Below are 26,353 nucleotides of genomic sequence, written 5' to 3'. Positions count from 1 at the left end.
CAGGACCTTCTTTATTGTCAACTCATTTTTGAGCAACTTTGACTCAACATGGCATAGTTAAGGGGGTTGAACGTGGGAGACCAATTCACACTGTTGCTCATTTTAACTTGATACAGCCTTACTTTTTAAAATGATTCTGTATGAGTATATGAACTTGCTTATGGGTTTCTTTTTCTTTTTACACTTTAATTTTACTGATACTCAGTAAAAAGATATAAAAAAGTATTTTTTTTTATAAAAAAAACCAGAACAATAAAAAAAATCTAATCTAAAAAGAAACCATTCTTCAATAAGAGGGACTATATCTTTCCATAACTTGCTTGTTTTTCCAATGTTGATTCCGTTTGTTTCTTTTAAATAATTCATTTACCTTACCATAAGCTTTCTTAAAGCTCCTTTTACTTCTTGATTTCTGAGTGTGTAGATGAGTGGGTTTAACATGGGAGTCACAGTTCCGTAGAAGAGAGAAATTGCCTTATCCAGTTCATTTGTGGTTTTAGTTTGGGGTCGGATATATGAGAATATAGCAGTTCCGAAGAAAATTGTTACCACAGTCAAGTGGGATGCACATGTGGAAAAAGCCTTCAGTCCCCCACCTGATGAATTGATTCTCAGAACTGCCACAATAATGCGTAAATATGAGAAAAGGATAAAGGCAAAAGGAACAAGCAATGTGAGGGATCCAATGAAGAACATAAGAAGTTGCCTCATGGATCTATCTGAGCAAGCAAGCTTCATAACAGCTATGAGTTCACATGTGAAATGATTGATCACATTTCTCCCACAAAAGCGAGCTGGCAGGGCATAATTCGGAATAACGCCTAAAAAAAAGGCACTTGACCATGACCCAGCTGCTAACTGAATGCACAATCTCTTGTTCATGATAAACATGTAATGTAGTGGGCTGGAAATGGCTATAAGCCTGTCATAAGCCATGACAGCCAACAGGAAGCATTCAGTCGTACCTAACCAGACACCACTGCTCATCTGCAAATAACACATTGCAAAGGACATGGTGGGTTTGTCCTCCAGAAGATTTGCAATGGCCTGTGGGATGGAAGTTGTTGAATATCCAATGTCAAGGAAGGACAGATTACTGAGGAAAAAGTACATGGGGTTGTGGAGTCGAGGATCAGCAATGGTACCCAAAATAATAAGAACATTTCCCGCAATGGTTACGGAGTAGACAGCAGTCATGAATGCTATTAATCCCATCCTTGTCTTTGGTCGACCAGAATAGCCAATGAGGACAAATTCAGACACTGCAGTCTCATTTTCATCTTCCATATCCTGAATCAAGTATTCAATGACACTGAGAATGGGATTTTCTAAAGAAAGGACACAACCAACTTGCTAGTTAATAGTATTCAGGTATTTCCATAACTGACACACTGTGAAATGCTAAAAAATCACCAGCAGTTAACTTTTAAAACCTTACAAATCTTGCTCCCTTTTTAAATTTATAAAAACTAAATTGCAGCCATGCAGGCACTCTTGTAAAGTGCTTACATGCTATCCTCCTTAAATTAGAAATAATTTGGTTGTGGGGGAAAAGGTTTGTATAAATGCGTTGCAAACTATGGAAATCCCCTATCAATCTGCCAATTCTTCTTCAGATGGTTTAATCTCATCATCAAATGGCTGTCTGATCTGGCATAATCTTGGCAAACATTGGGTTCTGACTTGTTAATGGTATAGCATACTTCTCCCACAGGCCATCTGAAATATGTTTTAGAAAAGCTGCATTAATAATTCAGAAATTATGGTCACACACAGGTTTTCAGGCAAGAGAAGGAAAATTTCCCAATATCATTTGAAAAGATAAAAATGTCACCTAAGTACAGTGAAATGATGGAATTTATTCTGAATGAATGCTTTTTAAAGTAATATGTATAAGAATTTGCTGATAGATGCATTGGGCAGAGGCACTAAAAATGAGGGGCAACTTTCAATACCTCTGAAGAATGCAGCAAGGATCACACAGTCCAATTAATAACTAAATCTTGTACTTTGAATTTATGCAGAAGTCTCCATATTGTCTTAATTCAATTGGACAAATGGGAGAAAGTTACTATGCTAACCTACTTAAATTCATTTAACTCAGGATTCAAGTTACACTTTTGTGATTTCCCCTGCCACTAAAGCAGTACATTGTTCAGGAAATCTCCCTGATCCTCCAAAAGAGTTGGAGAAGGATGATGGAAAACTGTTCTTCTGCAAACCTCCATAACAATATAATTATATTGCTGCTTCGAAATTAAATCCCACTAACATCAGAGATCACTAGGAGTTGTGAAGGTAAGTTCCTAGAGGATTGCATCCAACACCATGTCTAATCATAAGTAAAGGCATATTTAATTCAATCAGATGGACTCAAAGATTATATGGAGGTGATCAAACAAATATGATTTGTGGGACTGCATATTGTGTGTGCTTACAGTGGATGACCAAACCCATAAATGCAGGTGAATTAATTGCTTTTTTGGGCATTTCAATTTTTCTTTTTTTTAATTTTTCCCAAAAGGCTTAACAAGATGAATACATCATTCAAGTTCATTTTCTCATTTAAGAAGAGATGGTTGATCATTCAATATATATAGAAATATACTTTTAAAATAGACAGTGAATACCTTCAAATGCTTGTGACCTTCAAAGCATTTTGGATGTCCTTCTTCAGCATGTTACTAAAATGAGAGTTGACATTTTTTAACCACTGGTCTTCACCTGTTGGATCATAATCACAGTCAGACCCAAGATGGCCCTCCAGAGCAGTCTTTCAGATATGGAAGGTAAAAAAAATAAGCAGCTTGAAAAATTAATATTTGAGGTAAAGGTGGATCCTGAGTCTGAAAAGGTTTTATAACATTATGGGATAAAGGATTGCAATAATAAAGTATCAATTTCTGATCCTTGTTCTAAGTAGAGAGAAGGACAGTGCAGAAGGCAGTGGGTATATGTTTTGTTCATATCTGGGGGAAGAAGAAGAAGAAGATGAGGAGTTTGGATTTGATATCCTGCTTTATCACTACCCGAAGTAGTCTCAAAGGGGCTAACATTCTCCTTTCCCTTCCTCCCTCACAACAAACACTCTGTGAGGTAATTGGGGCTGAAAGACTTCAAAGAAGTGTGACTAGCCCAAGGTCACCCAGCAGCTGCATGTGGAGGAGTGCAGACACGAACCCGGTTCCTCAGATAACAAGTCTACCGCTCTTAACCACTACACCACACTGGGTCTTCTCTAAGCTTTTTCCTTAGTTTATATTTTTAAATGCACATCCTTATTCTGCATTCCCTTGGGTACATAATCCCAGGAGCCTCATTGATTTAGCAGTCTCAAGAACACTCTTGCAGTGCAGAATTTATTCTGTACCTGCTCATATGGTAAAGAAAAAGGAAGAAATCATGTGCATTTTATGTGTGGGTGGTCCGTAACACAGCAGTTGAGTACATTTTAAATGAAAAGTTCCCAACAACTCCAGGTATGGCTGGGAAAAGCTCCTGCCTGAAATCCTGGAGAACTGCTACCAGTCAAGGAAGACAATACCAAACCACATGGACCAGTGGTCTGAGCTTGTATAAAGTGACCTTTAATGTTCCTATGTTTCACAGCAGTTCCAAACTCATCCCCCTCAATGTTTAAATTCCATGAAGAGCTGATTTCCACACACCCTTTATTTACATATTTTTCTTGGAATTTGAATAGATTGGCCATTTAATGACACGGATGGAGATACGTCTTCCTAAAAATATTTACCTTTGACACATCAACTAGATTTGCAAGAATCTTTTATTAGCAATATTAACAGAACAGGTCCAGATAAAACATTGCTCCCTGTCTAAAATAGATTTTTCAATGGTTGTAGAATCATTCATCCTCTTTTAATATAGTGCCTTTCTCCTTCCCACACGTCTTCTTAATACTTCTTTTACTCCTTGATTTCTGAGTGTGTAGATGAGGAGGTTTAACATGGGTGTCACTAGCTGATAGAAAAAGAGAATTGGTTTTATCCAGCTCTCATGTGCCTTTATGTTGAAGTTTGAGGCATGGAAATATAGCAGTGCCAAATAAATAAATAAATAAATAAATAAATAAATAAAATGCTTTCCACAGTCAGGTGGGAAAAGCCAGCTTGAGAAAGCCTTCCACCTGCCACCTGATGAATGAATTCTTAACATGACCATTATAATGCACAAGTATAAGAAAAGGATAAAGACAAAGGGGCCAAGAAATGAGAGAATCCCAGTTAACAACATTAGCAGTTAGTTCAAAGAGCTATCTGGGCAGGTAAGCTTCAAAACTGCTTTCACTTCACATGCCACATGGTCAATCATGTTGTTTCTGCAAAAGTGATCTGGCATTCCATACATTGGGACTATCCCTAAAAATACACCATTGCTCCATGTTCCAGCTGCTAACTGAAAACAACATCTCTTGCTCATGATTTGCATGTAGTGCAATGGACTGGAAATGGCTATATACTGGTCATAAGCCACGATGGCCAAGAGGAAGCATTCAGACGTAATTAACCAGACACAACTGTTCGTTTGCAAGTAACACATCACAAATGGTGGGTTTGTCCACCAGAAGATCCACATTCTTCTTGAACAGCTTTCTGGGGGCTGGATCACATACCACGGGTGGTGAGGGTCAAAGGTAAATGCAGTTGGGCTCAGAGGCAAAAAGTTTGGGGAGCAACATACAAAATATAGCCTTTCTCCTATTGGCTGTGTTTCTGCCATGAAAAAAAAATCAAAGGCTTATACATGCACAGCTCTTTCTTCCATCAATGCTAGCAGTTGAAGAATACATTCATGCATTTGAAGAAAAAGGTCATTATGGGGTGTGGCATGGTGAGAGTCCCAAACACCAGACAGAGCAAACATGAGAATTGCATACGGCCCGGGGATCTGAGGTTCCACACCTCTGTATACATGTAGACTCTCCATGGTTAGAGGCTTCTGAGTATCAGTTGCTAGAAAATGCAGGAGGAGAGAGTGCACTTGTGCCCAGGTTATGCTTGGGTATTTCACATGAGCATATGGCTGCCCACTGTGACAGCAGCATACTGAGTTATATGGACCCTTGGTCTGAGTTCCTTTCCTTAGTCATTGGCGAAGAGTTGGACACTTGAGGGCAGGGCCAGCGGCTCAGAGTCTAAAGGCATGACCCTATTATTTCTCACAACCAAGTTACTTAAAACATCCAAAGGGCTACTGTGTCATAGTTAATAGTGACAATGCTAAATATGGCCCTTGGTTTACTGGACTTATCTAGGCACAATTTATAGTGCTGCTATTGAAGTTTTAAAGTCATCTGCAGGTTGAGGAAGGCCAATATGCTAACAGACAAATGTACTCATGTCTTAAGATCAGCATAAGAGATCTTGCTCTTAGGCCCATGATCAAGATAAATGAATTTACTGGGATCAAGAGACAGGGCCTTTTTATTGTCATTTACCAATTTACACTGTTGCTCACATTAAGTTATTACATACTTCCTTTTTTAAACTGACTGTCATTGAGTACATGAACTCGCTTGTGGACTCTTTTTTGTTTTTACATTTTATTTTTACTGATACTCATCAAAATATATAAAAAAGTTTATACCCAGCACAAAGTATCTTTTTAAAATAAACTGGAATAAAGTGTGTGAGGAGGAATGATCTAAAAAAAAATCAGGAGCCGGGCTTCCGGTTGAGCGCGGAGCCACCATCAGCGCAGGTTTCGCTCAGCTGAGCAAACCTGAGTGCGGCAGGGACGGGGTGTCTTCTACAGCACAGAAAACCCCCAAGGAACCCCAAATCGAGAGTTTTGGGGGCATGGTCATCTGGCAGCTGCCAGAAGGGTGCTCCTCCCTCCCCGGTAAGGCTCTGTTTTGAGCTCCCGAGAGCGAGGGAGTGGAGCCCCGGCATATCGGACATACCACTTTCCCTGCCTGCACGAAGCTGCGATACTGAGGGGCTACAGCGTTTCAATTCTTCCAAGTGAATAAAAAATGGACAAATGAACAAATCTGAAGAGAAAACTGTAAGTAATTTGATTTTATTTGGCTTCGGAGGGGATTCTAAAAACGGAAGTCAATCCCTCTCTGCTGAGACTAAGAGACAGTGTGACTTTGTAACTGAAGCTATTTTCAATGCGATTGAAACAAAGAAACTTTTGTTTGGGTGTTTTTTAGCTTTAAAAGTGGATTGGATTTATTTTCCTCTTTCCCGGATGTCCAGATGGAGTGGATATTACAAACTTTAGCAATGATTAAAAATAAAAATGGCGTACTTATGCAGTAAGGATCTACGTAGCAAGAAGTAAATTGTTGTGACTAGCAATTTGAAGCTCGACCTTGAAATGACAAAGGGAAAACTGTCCTCGCGGTTTGTAAAGCAAGCTTTGGAACTTTTGCAGCAACTAGCCGTGGGAATCAACAGCATTGCACAATTGGCACATAAAGAATTGGAGATTGAGACTGTGGACAATTTGGAGGACTTTACATTGGAACAGAAGGAGAAGGAAGAAGGGAACAGTGACAATGCTGAAAAAGAGGAGCTGGAACAGGATACATCAATTGGAGCCTTTAGGCAAGAAGAATTTAACAGTGTTAAAGACTGGTTCCTGTTGCCACTGGATTGTGAAAAGACTACAGACCTGCGATTAGTTGGACAGTTACAGGATTTTCTTTTTTATGTCTCATGGGCCGGGTTCTTTGAAAGGGAGGGTATAGGGTAAAATATCAGAATTTAAAAACGAAATGGTATTTCATTATGGTTATGACAATTGGATATGGACACTGCGATAACGGACAATGTTTTGAAAGATAAACATTGGGACCATAAGGGAGGGAGGTGCATGAGCAATATGAAAATTTTTGGTTAAGATAATGAGAAATTACAGAAGTATTTTGAGGCGGAGGTAGAGAAATGTTCAATAGGTAAAATGATGAGATGGATTTTAAATTTGAGTTTAAAGGTAAATAAAGCTGGAACTATGTAATAATATGGAAATCAGTAAGAGGGGGACTGAGGAAGTCATTGTAAAGGAATAAAGATTGGAATTTAATTGACTGGCCCGGGAGGAGGGTCAGCGTGTTGTGTTTTGGAAAGTATGTGGTTAAATATAAAATGACTTTTGCTACCTCTGTGAGAGGGGGGTTTGGTGCGTATGGCTCCCCTCGGTGGGAGAGGGGGGAGCTTGGAGTGTTTAACCATGTATTATAATGTATTGGCTTTAATTGGGTTTTTTTAATTGGAAAATCTAATAAATTCTTTAAAAAATAAAAATTAAAAAAATCAGGAGCAAAAAGAAGGAAGAAGGATAGAAAGATGGAAGAAAGAAAAAGAAAAGAAAAAATAAGGTGAGAGTAAAAGGGGGGAATTAAAAAGTAAAAGATGAAAAGATTTTTTATTCTTTGTAACCTAAATATAATTAGTTGCTCAAAGTGTTCACTCAAATGGAACACAAATTTTCTATAAACCAATATTTCTTTTTTCAATCATCTAATCCAGATATTAAACGTTCATGTTCTCCTTCATGAAAAAAGTTCTTAAGAAGTTTCCAATCCTTAATAAAAGTCTATAATGATTTTTCCTGATTAAACATGTTAAGTTTTTATCTCAGCTAAGTCCAATAATTTTATCAACCATTTCTCAATAAGAGGGACTATATCTTTCTATAATTTAGTTGTTTTTTCATAGTTGAGTCCATTTGTTTTTTTCTTTTAAATGATTCATTTACCTTACGATAAGTCTTCTTAAGGCTCCTTTTACTTCTTGATTTCTCAGTGTGTATATAAGTGGGTTTAACATGGGAGTCACAGTTCCATAGAAGAGAGAAATTGCCTTGTCCAGTTCATGTGTTTTTTTAGTTTGAGGTCGGATATATGAGAATATAGCAGTGCCATAGAAAATGGTTACCACAGTCAAGTGGGATGCACATGTGGAAAAAGCCTTCAGTCTCCCACCTGATGAATGGATTCTCAGAACTGCCACAATAATGCGTAAATATGAGAAAAGGATAAAGGCAAAAGGAGCAAGCAATGTGAGGGATCCAGAGAAGAACATAAGCAGCTGGCTTATGGAGGTATCTGAGCAAACAAGCTTCATAACAGCTATGAGTTCACATGTGAAATGATTGATCACATTTCTCCCACAAAAGCGAGCTGGCATGGCATAAATGGGAATAACCCCTAAAAAAAAGCCACTTGACCATGTCCCAGCTGCTAACTGAATGCACAATCTCTTGTTCATAATTAGCATGTAATGCAGTGGGCTGGAAATGGCTATAAGCCTGTCATAAGCCATGACAGCCAATAGGAAGCATTCAGTCGTACCTAACCAGACACCACTGCTCATTTGCAAATAACACATTGCAAAGGACATGGTGGGTTTGTCCTCCAGAAGATTTGCAATGGCCTGTGGGATGGAGGTTGTTGAATAGCCAATGTCAAGGAAGGACAGATTACTGAGGAAAAAGTACATGGGGTTGTGGAGTCGAGGATCAGCAATGGTACCCAAAATAATAAGAACATTTCCCGCAATGGTCACAGAGTAGACAGCAGTCAGGAAAGCTATTAATCCCATCCTTGTCTTTGGTCGACCAGAATAGCCAATGAGGACAAATTCAGTCACTGCAGTCTCATTTTCATCTTCCATATCCTGAATCAATTATTACCTTCAATGACACTGAGAATGGGGTTTTCTAAAGAAAGGACATAACCAAGTTACTAAAGAATCACAAACAGTTACTTTTAAAATCTTACAAATTGCTCCCTTTTATAATACATAAATACTAAATTGCAGTGATGTGCGCACTCTTTTAACTTGCTTACATTTTAACCTATTTAACTGAGAAATAGTTTAGCTAGAAAACAAAACAAGAAAAGTTTCAATAAATGCATTGCAAACTGTGAAAATCCCCTATCAATCTGCCATTCCTTTTTCTGTATCTTGCTGATTTAATCTCCTCTTCAAATGGCTGGCTGATGAGACATAATCTCAGCACACATTGGGGTCTGACTTGTTAATAGTATAGCATGCATCTCCCACAGACAATCTAAAATTTGTGTGTTAGAAAAACTGCATTAATAATTCAGAAATTATGGTCACACCCAAGTTTTAAGCAAGAAAAGTAAATTTTCCCAGTATCTTTTGAAAAGATAAAAATGTTGTCGAAGTACAGTGAAATGATGCAATTTATTCTGAATGAATGCTTTTTTAAGTAATATGTGTAAGAATTTGCTGGCAGATGCATTGGGCAGAGGCGCTAAAAATGAGGGCAACTTTCGATCCTTCTGGAGAATGCAGCAAGGATCACACAGTCTAATTAATATCTAAATCTTGTACTTTGAATTTATGCAGAAGTCTCCACATTGTCTTAATTCAATTGGACTAATGGGAGAAAGTTACTATGCAAACCTACTTAAATTCATTTAACTCAGGATTCAAGTTACACTTTTGTGATTTCCCCTGCCACTAAAGCAGTACATTGTTCAGGGAATGTCCCTGACCCTCCAAAAAAGCTGCAGAAGAATGATGGAAAACTGTTCTTCTGCAAACCTCCATAACAGTAGAATTACGGTATATTGCTGCTTTCAAAGTATGTTCTGCTAACATCAGATATCACTAGGACTTGTGAAGGTAAGTTCCTAGAGGATTGCATCCAACACCATGTCTAATCATAAAGACATATTGAATTCAATCACATATACTGTAAGTTTATTTGGAGGTGATCAAACAAATATGATTTGTGGGACTGCATTTTTGTGTGCTTACAATGCACCCCCAAATCAATAAATGTGGATGAATTAATTGCTTTTGAATTTTTGTTTTCCTTTTTGTATGCTTCCCAAAAAAAAACAACAAGATGAATACATCATTCAAGTTCATTTTCTCCCTTACGAAGAGGGAGCTGCTCATTCAATATATATAGAAATATATTTTTAAATTGAAAGTGAATACCTTCAAATGCCTTTGACCTTCAAAGCATTTTGGATGTCCTTCTTCAGCATTTGTTACTAAAATGTGAGTTGACATTTTTTACCACTAGTCTTCACCTGGTGGATCATGATCCACTCATGGGTCACAGCCAGACCCAAGATGGCCCTCCAGAGCAGTCTTTCAGATATGAATGGTAAAAATAAAATAAAATAAGAAGCAGCTTGAAAAATGAATATTTGAGGTAAAGGTGGATCCTGAGTCAGAAAAGGTTTTATAATATTATGGGATAAAGGATTGCATTAATAAACCATCAATTTCTGATCCTTTAGAGAGTTTTGAAATGTTCTAAGTAGAGAGAAGGACAGTGGGTATATGTTTTGCTCATATCTGGGGAAAAGAGCCCTTCTCTCAGCATTTTTCCTTAGTTTATATTTTTAAATACAAATCTTTATTCTGCATTCCCTTGGGTACATAATCCCAGGAGCCTCATTTATTCAACAGCCTCAAGAACACACTCTTGCAATGCAGAATGTATTCTGTACCTGTTCATATGGTAAAGAAAAAGAAAGAAATCATGTGCATTTTATTTGTGGGTGGTCCGTAACACAGCAGTTGAGTACATTTTAAATGAAAAGTTCCCAACAACTCCAGGTATGGCTGGGAAAAGCTCCTGCCTGAAATCCTGGAGAACTGCTACCAGTCAAGGAAGACAATACTAAACCACATGGACCAGTGGTCTGAGCTTGTATAAAGTGACCTTTAATGTTTCTATGTTTCACAGCAGTTCCAAACTCATCCCCCTCAATGTTTAAATTCTATCATGAGCTGATTTCCAGACTCCCTTTACAGTATCTACATACATTTCTTAAAATTTGAATAGATTGGCCATTCAATGACATGGATGGAGATACTTCTTCCATAAAATGTTTACCTTTGACACATCAACTAGATTTGCAAGAATTTTTTATTAGCAAGATTAACAGAACAGGTCCAGATAAAACATTGCTCCATGCCTAAAATAGATTTTTCAATGGTTGTTCAATTATTCATCCACTTTTAATGTAGTGCCTTTCTCCTTCCCACACGTCTTCTTAATGTTCCTTTTACTTCCTGATTTCTGAGTGTGAAGATGAGGGGGTTTAACAAGGGTGTCTCTAGCCCACAGAAATAAGAAATGGTTTTATCCAGCTCTTGTGTGTCTTTACTTTGAAGTTTGAGACATGGAAATATAGCAGTGCCAACAAAAATAAATAAATAATGCTTACCACAGTCAGGTGGGAAAAGCCAGCTTGAGAAAGCCTTCATCCTGCCACCTGATGAATGAATTCTTAGCATGACCATTAAAATGCACAAGTATAAGAAAAGGATATAGGCAAAGGGGCCAAGAAATGTGAGAACCCCAGTTGAGAACATAACCAGATGGTTCAAAGAGTTATCTGGGCAGGTAAGCTTCAGAACTGCTTTCACTTGTCACATGGTCAATCAGGTTGTTTCTGCAAAGGTGAGCTGGCATTGCATAAATTGGGAATATCCCTAAAAATGCACCACTGCTCTATGTTCCAGCTGCTAACTGAATACAACATCTCTTGCTCATGATTTGCATGTAGTGCAGTGGACTGGAAATGGCTATACAGTGGTTCCTCTAGTTACAAACTCTATCCATTCCGGGGTGCCGTTTGCACCCCAAAAAGTCTGCAACTAGAGTTCTGCTTCTGATCACACCTGCGGTGTGATAGAGCATTTCTGTGTACGTGCAAGGTGTGCAGCGCACTTCTGCACATATGTGAGACGCGAACACTGCTTCTGCGCATGCACGTGCAGCGAAGCCTGGAAGTATACAATTCCGGGGTTGCCACATTCATATCCTGAAAAAACACAACCAGAGACGGACGTAACAAAAGGTACTACTGTATACTGATCATAAGCCATGATGGCCAATAGGAACCATTCAGTCGTACCTAACCAGACACCACTGTTCATTTGCAAGTAACACATCACAAATGACATGATGGGTTTGTCCACTAGAAAATCCACATTCTTACTTGAACAGCTTTCTGGGGGGTGGATCACATACCACAGGTGGTGAGGGCAAAGGCAAAAGCAGTTAGGATCAGAGGCAAAAAGTGTGGGGAGCAAGATACAAAATGCGTGTCTTTCTCCTACAGGCTGTGTTTCTGCCATGAAATAATAATAATAATAATAATAATAATAATAATAATAATAATAATAATAATAATAATATATTTATTATTTATACCCCACACATCTGGCTGGCTTTCCCCAGCCACTCTGGGCGGCTTCCAAAAGAATGTTAAAATACAATAATCTATTAAACATTAAAAGCTTCCCTAAATAGGGCTGCTTTCAGATGTCTCCTAAAAGTCTGGAAGTTGGTTTTCTCTTTGACATCTGGTGGGAAGGTGTTCAACAGGGCGGGTGCCACTGCCAAGAAGGCCCTCTGCCTGGTTCCCTGTAACTTGGCTTCTCGCAACGAGGGAACCGCCAGAAGGCCCTCGGCAGTGGACCTCAGTGTCCGGGAAGAATGATGGGGGTGGAGACGCTCCTTCAGGTACACTGGACCGAGGCTGTTTAGGGCTTTAAAGGTCAGCACCGACACTTTGAATTGTGCTCAGAAACATACTGGGAGCCAATGTAGGTTTTTCAAGACCGATGTTATGTGGTCTCGGCGGCTGCTCCCAGTCACAAGTGTAGCAGCCGCTGGATTAGTTGCAGTTTCCAGGTCACCTTCAAAGGTAGCCCCACATAGAGCACATTGCAGTAATCCAAGCGAGAGATAACTAGAGCATGCACCACTCTGGTGAGACAGTCTGAGGGCAGGTAGGGTTGCGTACCAGATGGAGCTGGTAGACAGCTGCCCTGGACACAGAATTAACCTGCGCCTCCATGGAGAGCTGTGAGTCCAGAATGACTCCGAGGCTGCGCACCTGGTCCTTCAAAGGCTTCTACATGCACAGTTCTTTCTTCCATCAAAGCTGGAAGTTGAAGAATACATTCATGCATTTGAGGAGAAAGGTCATTATGGGGTGTGGCATGGTGAGAGTCCAGACAGAGCAAACATGAGAATTGCATACGGCCCTGGGATCTGAGGTTCCACACCTCTGTAGACTCTCCATGGTTAGAGACTTCTGAATACCAGTTGCTGGAAAATGCAGGAGGATAGAGTGCACTTGTGCCCAGGTTCTGCTTGCGGATTTCACATGAGCATATGGCTGCCCACTGTGACAGCAGGATGCTGAGTTATATGGACCCTTGATCTGAGTTCCTTTCCCTAGTCATAGTCCAAGAGTTGGACACTTGAGGGCAGGGCCAGCGGCTCAGGGTCTAAAGGCATGACCCTATTATTTCTCACAACCAAGTTACATAAAATCCCCAAAGGGCTACTGTGTCCTAGATAATAGTGACAATGTTAAATATTGCCCTTGGTTTACTGGGCGTATCTAGGTACAATTTAAAGTGCTACTATTGAACTTTGAAAACCATCTGCAGGTTGAGGAAGGCCAATATGCTAACAGATAAATGTACTCAGGTCTTAAGATCAGCATGAGAGATATTGCTCATAGGCCCATGATCAAGATAAATGAATTTACTGGGTCAAGAGACAGGGCCTTTTTTATTGTCATTTACCAATTTACACTGTTGCTCACTTTAAGTTATTACATACTTACTTTTTTAAACTGACTGTGTTTGTGTACATGAATTTGCCTGTGGATTAGTTTTTGTTTTAACATTTTATTTTTACTGATACTCCTCAAAATATATAAAAAAGTTTATACCCAGCACAAATATTTTTTTAAAAAAATAAACTGGAATAAAGGGTTAGGGAGAAATAATCTAAAAAGAATCAGGAGCAAAAAGAAGGAAGAAGGATAGAAAGATGGAAGAAAGAAAAAGAAAAGGAAAAAATAAGGTGAGAGAAAAGGGGGGAATTAAAAAGTAAAAGATTAAAAGATTTTTCATTCTTTGTAACCTAAATATAATTAGTTGTTCAAAGTGTTCACTCAAATGGACATCAAACTATTTCATTTTCTATAAACCAATATTTCTTTTCAATCTTCAAATCCAGATATTAAAAGTTCATCTTCTCTTTCATGAAAAAAGTTCACAAGAAGTTTCCAATCCTTAATAAAAGTCTATAATGATTTTTCCTGCTTAAACATGTTAAGTTTGTTATATCAGCTAAGTTCAATAATTTTATCAACCATTCCTCAATAAGACGGACTACAACTTTCTATAATTTAGTTGTTTTTTCATAGTTCATTCCATTTGTTTGTTACTTTTAAATAATTTCTTTACCTTACCATAAGCCTTCTTAAGGCTCCTTTTACTTCTTGATTTCTCAGTGTGTAGATGAGTGGGTTTAACATGGGAGTCATAGTTCCATAGAAGAGATAAATTGCCTTATCCAGTTCATTTGTGGTTTTAGTTTGAGGTCGGATATATGAGAATATAGCAGTGCCATAGAAAATAGTTACCACAGTCAAGTGGGATGCACATGTGGAAAAAGCCTTCAGTCTCCCACCTGATGAATGGATTCTCAGAACTGCCACAATAATGCGTAAATATGAGAAAAGGATAAAGGCAAAAGGAGCAAGCAATGAGAGGGATCCAGTGAAGAACATAAGCAGTTGGCTCACGGAGGTATCTGAGCAAACAAGCTTCATAACAGCTATGACTTCACATGCAAAATGATTGATCACATTTCTCCCACAGAAGCGAGCTGGCATGGCATAAATGGGAATGACCCCTTAAAAAAAGGCACTTGACCATGTCCCAGCTGCTAACTGAATGCACAATCTCTTGTTCATAATTAGCATGTAATGTAGTGGGCTGGAAATGGCTATAAGCCTGTCATACGCCATGACAGCCAACAGAAAGCATTCAGTCGTACCTAACCAGACACCACTGCTCATTTGCAAATAACACATTGCAAAGGACATGGCAGGTTTGTCCTCCAGAAGATTTGCAATGGCTTGTGGGATGGAAGTTGTTGAATATCCAATGTCAAGGAAGGACAGATTACTAAGGAAAAAATACATGGGGTTGTGGAGTCGAGGATCAGCAATGGTACCCAAAATAATAAGAACATTTCCCACAATGGTCACAGAGTAGACAGCAGTCAGGAAAGCTATTAATCCCATCCTTGTCTTTGGTCGACCAGAATAGCCAATGAGGACAAATTCAGTCACTGCAGTCTCATTTTCATCTTCCATACCCTGAATCAAGTATTATCTTCAATGACACTGAGAATGGGATTTTCTAAAGAAAGGACATAACCAACTTGCTAGTCAATAGTATTCAGGTATTTCAGTCATTAACATACTGTAAAATGCTAAATATTCCCAAGCAGTTAACTTTGGGGCAACTTTCAATTGTTCTGGAGAATGCAGCAAGGATCTCACAGTCCAATTAATAACTACCGTAAATCTTGTACTTTGAATTTATACAGAAGTCTTCATATTGTCTTAATTCAATTGGACTAATGGGAGAAAGTTACTATGCTAACTTCCTTATGTTCATGTAACTGAGGATTCACGTTACAATTTCCACTTCCTTTCAGCAATACATTGTTCAGGAAATTCCCCTGACCCTCCAAAAGAGCTGCAGAAGGATGATAGAAAACTGTTCTTCTGCAAACCTCCATAACAATATAATTATATTGCAGCTTCCAAATTAAGTCCTTCTAACATCAGAGTTGAAAGGGACTTGTTCATATAGGATTGCATCCAACACCATGTCTAATCATAAGTAAAAACATACTGAATTGAATCAGTTATACTCTAAGCTCGTCTTAAAGTGATCAGACAAATATGATTTGTGGGACTGCATTTTGTGTGTGCTTACAAGGGATCCTCAAACCAATAAATGCGGATGAATTAATTGCTGTTTGCTCATTTGAATTTTTTAATTTTTGTTTAATATTTCCAGTATATTTAACAAGCTGAATACATCTTTCAGGTTTATTTTCTCCTTTAAGAAGAGACGGCTGCTCATTCAATATATATAGAAGTATACTTTTAAAATAGACAGTGAATACCTTCAAATGCCTTTGACCTTCATAGCATTTTGGATGTCCTTCATCAGCATTTGTTATTAAACTGAGAGTTGACATTTTTTAACCACTGGTCTTCATCTGATGGATCATCTGATGGATCATCACTCATGAGTCACAGCCTGACCAAAGATGGTCCTCCAGAGTAGTCTTTCCAATATGGAAGGTGAAGAAGAAGAAGAAGAAGAAGAAGAAGAAGAAGAAGAAGAAGAAGAAGAAGAAGAAGAAGAAGGTTGAAAAATTTATATTTTAGGTAAAGGTGGATCCTGAGTCTATGAAGGTTTTATAACACTATGTGTACACAGGGTAAAGGGTTGCATTAATAGAGTATCAATTTCTGATCCTTGGAAAGTTTCAAATGTCCCCAGTAGAGTGAAAGGCAGAGCAGAAGGCAGTAGATATATGTTCTGGGAAAGAAAAGCCCTTCTCTCAGTGTTTTTCCTCAGTTAGTTTACATTTTTAAATATCCATCCTTATTCTGCATTCCGTTGGGTACATAATCCCAGGAGCCTCATTGATTCAGCAGCCTCAAGAACACTCTCATGCAATAGAGTTTCATCTGTACCTGCTCATATTGCAAAGAAAAATAAAGAAATATGTGTGTTATATGTGGGGGTGGTCCATAACACAGCAGTAAAGTACATTGTACACTAAATGTTGCCCAACACCTCCAAGTAGGGTTGCAAATTTCCCTGCCTGAAATCCTGGAAAGCTGGCACCAGTCAAGGAGGATAATACTGAACCACATGGACCAGTGGCCTGAGCTTGTATAAAGTGACTTTCAATGTACCTATGTTTCACAGCAGTTCCAAACTCTTCCCCCTCACTGTTTCATTTCATGATGAGCTGATTTTCAAATTCCCATTATCTACTTACATTTCCTTAGAATTTGAATAGATTGGTCATTGAATGACATGGATGGAGTTTCTTCTACCTAAAAATGTTTACCATTGACATGTCAACTAGTTTTGCAAGAATCTTTTATTAGCAATACTAACAGAACAGGTCCAGATAAAACATTGCTCCCTGTTGAAATATACTTTTACTGTGGCACCTTTCCCCTTGCCACAAGTCTTCTTAATGCTCCTTTTACTTCCTGATTTCTGAGTGTGTAGATGAAGAGCTTTAACATGGGTGTCACTATCCCATAGAAAGAGAAACAGTTTTTTCCAGCTCTTGAGTGTCTTTACTTTGGGGCTTGAGGTATGAAAATATAGCAGTGTGATAGAAAATGCTTACCACAGTCAGGTGAGAAGCACATGTAGAGAAAGCCTTCTACCTGTCATCTGATGGATGAATTCTTAGGATGGCCATTATAATGCGCAAGTATGAGAAAAGGATAAAGGCAAATGGGAATTTCAAAGATGTGGGCTCACCATTAAAAATGTCATTGGTGGTAACTAAGAAAGCTGCTACACATAATCAAAATTCCACGTCTCCCATGTGCAAGTAGAATCATATTTGGGGGGCAGCAGGTATGAGCCAATGTCCCACCCTTCCAGCATGCCTCAGCTCCACAACCCTCAATGTGTTGGAGGGGTACCTTTTGTAGCTTGGAATCTGTTATGTAGGCTCTAGGGGTCAATTTTATTTGTCTCATTCACTATTCAATGAATTTACATAATTTTTAAAACTTCAGTTATGCAAGTTACAAATTTACTTAAATAGCATACTTTATTTCTACAACATTTATTGTCAATGCAAAGGGTGGACACACAAATTAAATAGCAGGGTATGTCATACATTGCATATCCATTGCACAGTGGCAATAAATAACAACAGTTATTACCGATTTCTAGTCATTGGGTTGATTTCTATACTGGACACAGGATGAATATGGGAATATCAGTCATTTCCACATCTTCAACACCCCTAGTAGGCTCCACTGTGATTTAGGACCCTTAAAGTACAGGATTCTAAACTGTGTGGAGAGCATAGTAATCTCCCCATTGTATTTCAGCTCCCAGTTCATGAAATGGTATATAGTTGAGTGATTAGAATTCAATGAAGGAACAGGGCAGATGGACTTTTCCCCACTCTCCTTCTTGCACAAATCTAATCACATAAGCATGAACTTCTGAAGAGCACTACTGAGTAACCATATTCTAATTCCAAGCGCTTTTACAAGTTTCAATTACATCTCCATGAGTTAAAATGGAAGGATCGGGAAACAAGAAGGGAGAGATGCATGAAATACAAGCAGCTGACAGACTGAGATATGAGATTTAGAAGTATAAGAGCCTCAGAAGTATGGTGCCCAAAAATATTAGACTTCATTGACTGACACAGAACCAGCAACAGCAAGAAGGCATGTCCTTGAGTCCTGTACCATCTGTTTGCCGATTCTTACATTCATATTGAATATATAACACAGGGAATTAAAGGAAAGAAAGAAGCATACTTGTCATAAACGTTTACGTATAATCTCTGACTGCTTTGAGCTATGCCCTAGAAAAGCACCCTGGTTATTAGAGCAACACATTTGTCAAATGAAATCACAGGTTTTATAGAAACTTTGCTCTGAAAAGTGAAAAATACTAGCTACAAGAGGAGAGTTCATGAGAAAAAGTACATAATTTTGTGAAGTGAAGAGTTAGTACTCACAACCAACATTATAAGTCCACTTCTAATTAATTTACAGTGCAATTGTCTGCATGCTTATTCAATTAGTAGTAAGGCCCACTATGCTCAGTGGGTCCTACTCCAAATGAAATGGAACTACAATTACCATGTTTCTTTGAGGGAAGCAATGAGCTTTTAATATATGGTATGGCTGTGACCTCAATCACTGCATGACTGGAACAACTTTTGCAAGTCCCAACCTCTCCTTCCCCATGTGCACCCCACAAACTTGCTTAGGGTTATCCCCAATCCTTCAGAGTCAACTGGTAGGAGTGTGGAGAGAGCATGGGGAGAGAAGAAAGGAAAATTCAATTGCACTTGCAGAGATCATTGCACAACATAAACTTAATTCTAAACCCTCTGTAGATTTAACTAGGGGGTAGAAAATAATAGAATATAATGGTGCCATTGAAAAAAATGTTATCACAATCAAGTAGAACACACCAGTGGATAAAGGCTTGTTCAAAAGCAGCAGCACGTATGAAAACTTAATTCTGTTCACCATCTCTATGCTCAATTTATTATTATTATTATTAATTCTCTTTTCTTCCCACAAGTCTTTTTAATGCTCCTTTTACTTCCTGATTCCTGAGTGTATATATGAGTGGATTTAACATGGGAGTCACTATTCCATAGAAGGCAGAAATTATCTTGTCCAATTCATGGGTACTTTTAGTTTGTGGTCGGAGATATGAGAATATAGCAGTGCCATAGAAGATCGCTACTACTGTCAAGTGGGATGCACATGTGGAGAAAGCCTTCAGTCTCCCACCTGATGAATGAATTCTCAGAATTGCAACAACAATACGCAAATATGAGAAAATGATAAAGGCAAAGGGGGCAAGCAAGGTAAGAACACCAGTTAAGAACATCACCAGTTGGTTCATGGAAGTATCTGAGCAAACCAACTTCAAAACTGCTTTGAGTTCACATGTCAAATGGTCAATCACATTTTGTTTACAAAAGCGAGCTGGCATGGTATAAATGGGGATTACCCCCAAGAATAAGCCACTTGTCCATGTCCCAGCTGCTAACTGAATACAAAACTTCCTGCTCATTATTAGTGTGTAATGTAGTGGACTGGAAATGGCTATATACCGATCATAAGCCATGATGGCCAAAAGGAAGCATTCAGTCACGCCCAAGCCAACACTAATGCTCATTTGCAAGTAACACATTGTATAGGACATGGTGGGCTTGTCCACCAGAAGGTTTGCAATGGACTGTGGGACTGAAGATGTTGAATATCCAATGTCAAGGAGGGAAAGGTTACTGAGGAAAAAGTACATTGGGTTGTGGAGTCGAGGATCACCTGCAATCACCAAGATGATGAGGCCATTTCCCACCACTGTTATAGAATACACAACAGTCATGAAAACGAGTAATCCTATCCTTGTCTTTGGTCTACCAGAATAGCCAATGAGGACAAACTCAGTCACTGTCGTCTCATTTTCCTCTTCCATATCCTGAATTCAGTATTATCTGCAAAGACATACAGAAAGGAATTAATCTAAATCAAGGCCATGATCAAACTACAAAAACGTTATGCACGCAAGCCTTTCAGTCAGAGGGGAGGATGACTTTTTCTTATGATGCTTTATTTTATTTTATTTTATTTAATAAAGTTAGCATGAAAATATTACTTCTCTTCAAGTATCATAGGAAAAATAATTCGCATTGTATAATTTAAATAAGTCACATTGTATAATTCTTTGCATGCATTCTTTTTATTCAAGTGAGTGTAGAAGATTCTTGATTAAATTATGAAAAACAACACTTTGAACGCAATAAAATGTAATCCAAAATGTATTTGTTTACGGCTTTTTAAGTTCATAAATGTGTTGTATATAAAAACCCTGCAAAAATGCAAAAAACATACTCAAATTAATAGACAAGATTAATAAAGATAAAAATATAGCTACAAATAACATTATTATGCAGTATTTATTATTTACCCTTTCTTAAGAAAAAATAAATGACCATTTCTTAGCTATGGTTTTATTATTCCATTAATTTACAAAAAGGACAATCTTTCAGTAAACTTACTATCTTTATTTATGAATTAAGTTCTAGAGAAATATATCAGTTTCACTAATGACATCCCAGTGTTGTTGCTGTTTCTCAATTATTCCTATATTGGATTGTGAGGTTTTCCAAGGCACAACAATACAAACTTAAGTAATCATGAATAAAATTCTTATCTAATGGTTCATTTAAAAAAATAAAATAAAAATATTTCCAAAATAATTCCATGTGTGGGCATAACTATCAAATATGTGCAAAAGCTGTCCTAACATATTCACTTTTATTATTATTATTATTATTATTATTATTATTATTATTATTATTATTACTGTCATTTGGATGTATCTCATTTAACATAGGTGGAGAAAGATAAATTAATCATAAGGTGAGTTTTAGCTCAGATGTTTCATCACCATGCAAATGTTTCAACTTAGGCTGCAATCCAATACCCACTTACCTTAGAGTAAGTCCAGCCAAACTAAACGGAGCTTACTTCTAAGTAGATATGTCCAGGGATGTGCTTTGAATCGCTTAATGATTTAGCATATTTTATATTCTGAACCTGAAACAAAAAGCTATATTTCCAAGGTCCCCCAACAACCAAAGCTATAAGTTACAGGAAAAGTGAAGGGAAAATTGAGAAATACCAATAACAAAATAAACCACTACCATGAAACCATTAAAATAAATGAACCATTGTATTAAGATGAGTGCACTGGCATAACAATCAATATAGTATTTCAGTCGAAAAACTATTTTATAATGGCAGACATGAATTTTATAGAGTATAAAATAGGAAACCCAACCAGCAGCATTAAAATGTGCCTATTTTTTGTCATTTAGTTTTGAATACCTTCAAGAAAAACCTGTAAAACTCTGCTGAGAATCTCTCACTTTCTGGACACCTGCCACTGCAAAACAAACACACACATCCCTGTTGGATGAACTCAAGCATTTCACTTTATATACCCTAGAAACTGCAACATGTGAATTGCCTAAAAGCAAATCTAGATCCAAGCGATTTTGCTTCATCTGATTGCAGTTTGAATACTCACAGTTTGTCAAAATATAGCACATCATCTTTCAGCTGGATAAATTTGGCAAGAGAAATAGAGAATGAAATGAAAACACAACAATACCTTTAAATGTTTTTGCCCTTTAAGGCTCTGTGGATGTCCTGTGTCTGCATTTGTTATCAAATCAAGAAGCAGCATTCTTTAAATTACATGGTAATTGCTCCAATAAGTATGTGAAACAATGAGAAAAATCTTAAGATGTTTGAATGGCAACTAGGAAAACTAATTCAATGTAAACTTTTATGAGATTTTAAAAATAATAATAAGAAGAAAATTAAGTAAAACTAGATACCATATATGAAGATGCATTTTGCATCTCTTTCATGATGGCATCATCATTGAAATGTGCAACCCCACAATAAATGCTTGCATTAATAAAGTCTCCTTTTGTATTCCACAGAACAAAAATCCAACTATTTTGTTGTTGTTGTTATGCATCCATATAACAGCAAAAAAAAAGCCCAATAGGACTTTGTTTGACTTTGTTCCTTAGTTGCTTGCTATTTTTAATGAATACTCTCCCTCTTCACTCCCATTGGTGCATAATCCCAGGAGAATGAATCAGCATTCTCAAGAATATTCTTAAACAATACAAACTTTCATGCAACTCTGCAGGAATATGGACCTACACAATGCTTAATCTGAAGGAAGACTTGTGTTGGTCAGGTCCTGCTGGTGAGCCTCCCATAGCCTCTTTGGGAAACAAGATGTCCCATCTAGAAACTCATTGTGTCCTTCTTTGCTGTGTATAGAGCAATTAGAGTCAAAATGAACACAGTGAAAAGGAGCTTCTAATATCCATGCATTCAAAAGACTGTTTGTTTAAGAGCCTTAATTACTGAATGTACATGGAAATATAGAATCATAAAATTGTAGAGTTGAAAGTAACCCAGAAGTTCATCTAGTCCAATCCTCTGTGATGCAGGAATTTCAAATAAAGCATCAATGACAAATGGCTTTAAAAAAACCAATGGAAGGAGAGTCAACATTCTCCCAAAGGAGACCATAGGATGGTCTATGCACAATCGTCATCTTCATTTTTGCCTTTATTTATTTGAAGATATTTACAGATTAGGATGTGTGCTAATGTGAACAGGGCTAGTAATCAAATTCATTAAAGTGTTGCATTAATATCTATTGAGGCATAGTGGGTCACTTTTAGAATTTATACTGGGACGATATGGATCCTGACATTCACCATCATCTAACTGCAGTCATTTAAGAAAAGAGTGCACACTTGTGTTTTCAGGTTCCATCGCCTCTCTCTATTCCCTGTTGCTCTCACTAAATTGCATGTTGGAAGGGCTGGTCTGAACAACAATAGCAGGCAAGCACCTTCATAGTCTTGTTTTTGGCACCTCCTGAAAACCTCTTTTTTTTCTTTGTTTCCACAAGCCTCCCCAGGCATGTAATTTCAACATGCCATTTTATTGTGAAAGATTGGTTATGTGTGTGTGTGTGTGTGTGTGTGTGTGTGTTTATATTTTAAAATGTAAATGATCCTTTTTAAAGTTTGGTTGTATCAATATTTTTAATGAATCGTTTCGATTGTTCCTTGTAAACTGCCTAGAAGTCTTCTGTTGAATAGAAATACTTTATTGTCACTGTACCACTTGTCTACAGTGAGATTAAATGAGCCCCCCTCCCCCCAATCTCTCAGTCCTTGTTATACTCTATGTGCTTTTGTATGACCACCGACCCCAAATGTCAGCTGCAATGTTGCCGTCTTCCATTCAGCAGGCTCATGGCACATGTGTAGAAACTGTTATTTAACCTGTTGGTGCGGCTTATCAGGCTTCTATATCTCCTGCCCAAAGGCAGGAGATTAAAAAGGTGCTGGCCAGGGTGTGAGTCATCCTTGAGAATGTTCCTCGCTATTCTGAGGCAATGGTCTCCTGAGATGACATCTAGTGGACTCAGGGGACAGCCCATGATGTTGTGTGCTGTCTTCACCACCCTCTCTAGGGACTTTCTGTCCACGGCTGTCAAACCAGCGTACCACACCATAATACAGTATGAGAGAACACTTTCTATTGTGGACTGATAGAAGGAAATCATCAGTTGTTGTCTAACATTGTTCTTTCGCAAGACCCTAAGGAAATGAAGTCTCTGTTGGGCCTTTCTAACCACCTGGCCTGTATTGACCTTCCAAGTAAGATCTTCACTAAGATGGACTCCCAGGAATTTTAAGGAAGTGTGGTATAAACATTTTGCTAAATAATAAAAACAAACAAACAAACAAACAAACAAACAAACAAACAAACATGGAGTCTGCACTTCAAATGTAGGGTCATCATATGACACAGGATTGTGCATGAACAAGTTTCCAGCTTAGAGTGAACTCACTTTCTCTGTTGCACACATTTCTGCAGTGCATGGGCAGTGTGGGGTGGAGCCAGCTGAGGATGGGGCAATGGGATGTGTGTGGAAGCAACAGCATACCCTCCAACATTTCTCCAATTAAAATAGGGATGCCCCATTCCATAATGATAATTTTAATATTTATACCCCACACATCTTACTGGGTTGCCCCAGCTACTCTTGGCAGCTTCCAACATATATATAAACATAATAAAACATTAAACATTTGGAAAAAACCTTCCCTATACAACGTTGCCTTCAGATGTCTCAGGAGTCAGTTAACTCCATACCCTCCAACATTTCTCCAATGAAAATAGCACGCTTGTTTGGGTTGTGTACTTTTCAGGTTACGAACTGTAACCCGGAACCAATTACGTATGCAACCCGGGGTACCACTGTATGTATGTTAAATGCTCTCCATATACCGGTAAATGGATATGAGAACCATTATACCACCTGCTGTCTGGGGTTAAGACTGCAAACATGCATGCACTTTGCAATCTCCCAAGCAACATCATGTGAAATAATGAGCAGTTTGGCTGCTTAGGAATTCAGCAGGCATTGTGTAGCTTGAACATGTGCATCCAATGGAAATGATGATGTCAGCATTTTAAAGCTGTAGCAACTAGTCAACAAGTATATTCAAGTGTATTCAGCTGTGTAACCTAGCACATATATGGAGGGCATGGGAGCAAACTTTAGCCAAAGTCCACCCCAAGTGCCTTCCATGCTCCTTGGTAGTGTTTGAAAAAAGCAGAGAGACAGGAATGGTTCAAATACATATGCATGTATGCAGAAGTGTGTTTTTCGTGTAACACTTCTGCTAGTAATATACAAATGACACCTATAAGAATAAGCTGTAATACCGGGTGCTCCAGGTTAGGGTTCCAACCAACTAACCATCCCCTTTCCCCAAATCCATTCCCTTTCCTCAGCTCCATTCCATTAATCACCACCAGACACTCAACATTCTGCAGCTACTAAGCATAGGGCTGTGTTTTGGTATCCCTCTGTTAGACCCTGCCTTCTACACTTCGAAGAAGAAGAAGAAGAAGAAGAAGAAGAAGAAGAAGAAGAAGAAGAAGAAGAAGAAGAAGAAAGAAAGAAAGAAAGAACAAGGTTTCCTCTAAACAAGGTTGCTTCAAGCCTACTTATACCTCTGTGTATAATATGTGTGGATAATGCTGCTTTGGGTACATAAAAATCCACAGATATTTAGAAGAAATTAGATCACATATCTTAGGTTAGGTAGCAATAACCAACAGGAACAGGATCTAGGTGTCTTAGTAGACCACAAGCATAACATTGCTAAACAGTGTGATGCAGCAGCAAGAGAGAGAGAGAGAGAGAGAGAGAGAGAGAGCCATTCTAAGCTGCATCAACAAAAGTATTGTGTCCCAATCAAGGGAAGAAATAGTACTGCTCTGTTCTGTCTTGGCCAGACCACACCTGGAATACTGTGTCCAGTTCTGGGCACCACGGTTTAAGAAGGATATTGACAAGCTGGAACAGCTGCAATGGAGGGAAAGAAAAGGAGATTCTGGCTAAACATTAGGAAGAACTTTCTGAATGTAAGAGCTGTTCAACAGTGGAACAGACTTCCTCAGCAGGTGGGCGGTCCTTCTATGGAGGTTTTTAAGCAGTGGTTGGATGGTCATCTGTCATGGATGCTTTCATTGAGATTGCTGCATTGTGGGGGGGGGGTGTACTCTGTGATTCTTGGCATCCCTGCAACTCTATGCTTCTATGCTTCTCACTCACCCATCTATACAGGTATTTCCATCAATCACAACCAGACTGTAGTGATTTCTTTTCAAAGCTGAGTAGCATGAGTTTTGAATTAAGTGCAGACCATGATCTGGTGAAACAACATAATCTTCACCTTGCAAGATTATTTTCCCCAAATTCCCACAGAAAGCAAGATATGTTAAGCAACACAAATGCAAACTATTTTTATTCACTCTCTGTGTGTAGTTCAGTTTCCCCCCATCAGTCGCTTAAGTGCCCCTATGACTTCTTGGTTTCTTAGTGTATAAATTAAAGGATTCAGCAAGGGTATCAGTGCCATGTTAAATATATAAATAATTTTGTCACTAGCATGAATGTCCTTAGATTGGGGTTTGATATATGGTGACCTTCTTCCCACTTCCTGCCCCCCACATGGAGCTCACCATCCATATCAACTAAAAGTAAGATAGCTGTGTATTTCCTTGACATCTGATGGACACCGCTACCAGGGTGGACACCGCTACCAAGAAGGCCCTGTAACC

The 26,353-nt window shown here is 38.3% G+C and overlaps 3 protein-coding genes and 1 pseudogene across 3 annotated transcripts; all 4 read right to left on the bottom strand.

Moving 5' to 3' along the window:
• Positions 1–366: 366 nt before the first annotated feature.
• Positions 367–1,287, bottom strand: LOC117057824 (olfactory receptor 13H1-like). Its single transcript, XM_033168665.1, has one exon. It carries the CDS (start codon positions 1,285–1,287, stop codon positions 367–369), a length of 921 nt encoding a protein of 306 aa, XP_033024556.1.
• Positions 1,288–7,724: 6,437 nt separating this feature from the next.
• Positions 7,725–8,645, bottom strand: LOC117057823 (olfactory receptor 13H1-like). Its single transcript, XM_033168664.1, has one exon. It carries the CDS (start codon positions 8,643–8,645, stop codon positions 7,725–7,727), a length of 921 nt encoding a protein of 306 aa, XP_033024555.1.
• Positions 8,646–14,239: 5,594 nt separating this feature from the next.
• Positions 14,240–15,160, bottom strand: LOC117057822 (annotated as a pseudogene).
• A 3,994-nt stretch (positions 15,161–19,154) lies between these two features.
• On the bottom strand, positions 19,155–20,084 carry LOC117057821 (olfactory receptor 13H1-like). Its single transcript, XM_033168663.1, has one exon. It carries the CDS (start codon positions 20,082–20,084, stop codon positions 19,155–19,157), a length of 930 nt encoding a protein of 309 aa, XP_033024554.1.
• Positions 20,085–26,353: the final 6,269 nt, after the last annotated feature.

The sequence above is a fragment of the Lacerta agilis genome, chromosome 14, assembly GCF_009819535.1.
Source record: "Lacerta agilis isolate rLacAgi1 chromosome 14, rLacAgi1.pri, whole genome shotgun sequence".
NCBI classification, from domain to species: domain Eukaryota; kingdom Metazoa; phylum Chordata; class Lepidosauria; order Squamata; family Lacertidae; genus Lacerta; species Lacerta agilis.
This window is presented reverse-complemented; position numbering and strand designations above follow the sequence as displayed.

What these genes read in the sequence shown, in the direction of transcription:
- LOC117057823 (XM_033168664.1), bottom strand. Translation starts at nt 8,645, where the DNA reads ATGGAAGATGAAAATGAGACTGCAGTGACTGAATTTGTCCTCATTGGC.
- LOC117057821 (XM_033168663.1), bottom strand. Translation starts at nt 20,084, where the DNA reads ATGGAAGAGGAAAATGAGACGACAGTGACTGAGTTTGTCCTCATTGGC.
- LOC117057824 (XM_033168665.1), bottom strand. Translation starts at nt 1,287, where the DNA reads ATGGAAGATGAAAATGAGACTGCAGTGTCTGAATTTGTCCTCATTGGC.